Source organism: Triticum dicoccoides, chromosome 5A (assembly GCF_002162155.2).
Source record: "Triticum dicoccoides isolate Atlit2015 ecotype Zavitan chromosome 5A, WEW_v2.0, whole genome shotgun sequence".
Lineage (NCBI taxonomy): Eukaryota > Viridiplantae > Streptophyta > Magnoliopsida > Poales > Poaceae > Triticum > Triticum dicoccoides.
The window spans coordinates 682537217-682540288 of NC_041388.1; the positions used below are offsets into that span (position 1 = coordinate 682537217).

The 3072-nt window shown below is 58.1% G+C and overlaps 1 protein-coding gene across 1 annotated transcript; it reads right to left on the minus strand.

Moving 5' to 3' along the window:
• Positions 1-348: 348 nt before the first annotated feature.
• On the minus strand, positions 349-2546 carry LOC119300441 (E3 ubiquitin-protein ligase WAV3-like). Its single transcript, XM_037577399.1, has 3 exons — positions 2529-2546; positions 2122-2451; positions 349-2079 (listed from the first exon to the last, which is right to left on the minus strand). The coding sequence occupies exons 1-3, from the start codon at positions 2544-2546 to the stop codon at positions 349-351; spliced, it is 2079 nt and encodes a 692-aa protein (XP_037433296.1).
• Between the last annotated feature and the right edge of the window lie 526 nt (positions 2547-3072).

The window sequence follows — 3072 nt, forward strand, 5'->3', positions numbered from 1 at the left end:
ACTTTTCAGAACAGAAACAAATGCGTGGACAAATAGCCATACTGATTGAGTACTAAGTACTACTCCCTTCGTCCGAAAATACTTAGCATAGAAATGGTTGTATCTAGATTTATTTTAGTTATAGATACATCCATTTTATCCATTTATAGAACAACTATTTTGGGACGGAGGGAATAGTTTTTTATATATAAAAAGGGTTTCTGAGATCCTGATCGAGTAGTAGTTACACAAGAGAAACAATCACCAAATTGTCCCAGTATAAAATAAGCAATAAAATTATCCCAAGTCCAAACACGTTCTAAATGACAGGTCGTGCTCCATTTTTTCATGTGCATAATGGCTACTGGTTTATGTCTGCGTTGGCGCTTGGAGTTGGATCTTCGGTTCGGAGCTCCCGGCATCTTCTTCTCCGGCCACGGGCGGCTGCTCCTCCTGCTGCCTTTGCTCGGTCGACGCCCCCCGCGCCACACGCGAGCGCAGCAGCATGGCGCGCATGGCCGGCGTCGCGTACGACATCGTCGCCTCGTTGGACGCCTCGGCCACTGGCGCCGCCGCCCTATATCCCCCCGCGATCGACCCCACTCCACTTCTGATCATCCTCCTCGGTCCACCATTCCGCGCCCTCATCAACGTCTGCTGCTCCTCCGGCTCCAGCATCTGCCTGGAGGTGGCGCGTTGCTGTTGGTGCGCGCTCATGCCGGCCAGCATGTACGCCCGCCCCGACCGCATGTAGCTCTGCCGGTTCGACACGCGCCCGCGCATCTCCTGCAGCTCGGCCCCCAGTGCCATGATCATGGGGTCGCCGTCCCCTGCCGCCTCCGACTGCTCCAGCGCCCGCTGACGGTTCTCGAGGATCTCTACCGCCTCCTGGTGCTCGCCCCGCTCCGCCGCCGCCCTCGCCGCCGCGATGTCCTCTGCCGCCTCCACCCGGACGCGCTCCCGCTCCACCTCCACCGACCGTTCTGACGCGTCCGGCGCGTGCTCTGGCCTCGCCACCACCGTGTCCTCTGCCGTCACGCTCACCTCCGCGCCGGTCGCCGCGTTTCTGTAGCTGAAGACCACTTTCACCAGAGCAGTGACATCGCCGTCTGTCGATTCGGCTCTTGGCACGGCCAGGAACAGCAAGAAACGCCTCTCCTCGTCGGCGTCCTCGTCGACGCGGCTCTCGTAACGGCCGGATTTGACGGACACGACACGAACGCCGGGGTGCACGCACGACACGGCGATGCGCGCCTCCTGGACCACGACGGAGAGCAGGCCGCCTATGCACTGCGCGAACGCGTCCTGGATCACAGCCTCGTTCTCGATGAACGAGAACGTGCCGCCCGTCGCCTCGGCGATGACGTGCATCGCGGCCGCGTCGTGGTCGTTGCCGAAGCCGAAGGTGTGGATCGGCGCCGACCAGTCGCCGTCTGTGGCCGTGCGCACAAAGGAGGGCGGGACGAGCGCATCGTAGTCGTTTACCTGACCGCCCGACGGGCCCCATCGTCTCATGCGGGTGTAGGTGTCTTGGCCGTCGGAGAGGAGCACAACGCTAGAGACGGCGTTCCTGTGGCGGCGCTCGTTGAGCACCATGGCTGCCATACGGAGCCCCTCGGCGATGTTGGTGCCGCCGCGCGCCGCGAGGGACTCCACGGCGCTCACGGACAGAGCCTTCCCGGCGTTCGTCATGCGCGTGAGCCTGGTCACCCGGCGCGCCTCGGAGGAGAAGGACACGACGCAGAGGCGGTCGTCTGGGCCAAGGTTGTCGATGACAAACCTCATTGCCTGCTTCAGCAGCGCCAGCTTGTACCCACACATGCTGCCGCTGACGTCGAGCACCATCACGAGGTCCAGCGGCGCGCGGGGCGCCTCCCCACCGGGCACCATGGTTTCCGTGATCCTGGGAGCCTTCACGTGCACGAGCACGGCAAAGCTGTCGCTGGACGAGTCCCACGCAATGGCCGGATACTCGCTGTGCATCTTGACGACCACTGCTCCGTTCGGTGCAGCCCCTGCTGGCCCATAGGCCGGACCAAGCCGCTCGTCGTCGCCGAAGATGGGCGGTGGCGGTGACTGAACCTGCTCATTACGCACCGGCTGCGGCGGCGATGGCGGGGACTGACCGTTCACGAAATTCACGGGCAGTGGCTGACTGTACAGGAAATGCACGGGCGGTGGCGGCGATCTTCGTTGCTGGGTGGGCATGCGCGGCCACGATGATGTCGGCCGCACGGGCGGAGGCTGCGGGACACGCATGGCACGGGGCGGCGGAGGCGGAGGCGCAGGTGGTGGCGGCCGCACGATCGGCAGGTCGCGCCACTGCGCTTTGCAGAGCGGGCAGACCAGGTGGCCGTAAGCGACGCTGGTGGAGATGCAGTTGAAGTGGAACGCGTGGCAGCAGTCCGCCGTGAAGATGGCCTGCCGACCGCCGGCGACCATGCCATCGAGACAGATCGCGCAAGGATGTGTCTACGCAGGCACAAACGGATAACACACATTACACTTCAGATGGATTCAGCTGAAAGAAGAAGGGTCAGCGAGGACACCTGATCAGGGTCTTCCATCTATTCAAGTCAAGCTGCTATGAAATGGAAGCTAATTTGATACGAACAAGTTATATTAACCGGATGTACATAAGCGACATATATAAAACGAGGCAGCTGGAGGAAATAGAGAACAGCAATGTGAGATATCATCATGCAGGCCACGCCTTGTCCACCCCGACTCAAATAATTCTCCCTCGGGGCATTTGATTCCCTACAAATAGTGGAGTATTCGGTGGTGGAGTAAATTTACTTCACTGAGTTTTGGGTCGGACCTAACCGATTCCTTATATATAACGTAGTAATTTCTTTCATTAGCATTTCATATTTGGTCATCGAAACACATTTCTTTGGTTACTTCATTCAACAACATTTTGATATATTGTATGTAATAGCTAATTCACGAATTCTTCGCTACGAGAGCAAAACCAAAGAAATAAAAACCACAATTAGACATTTTAAAAGATATCAAACTTCCATAACTGCTCCCGCTAGTTGGATTAGTATCTTCTTTATGTTTTCATTTTAGAGTAAATGGCACTGGCGA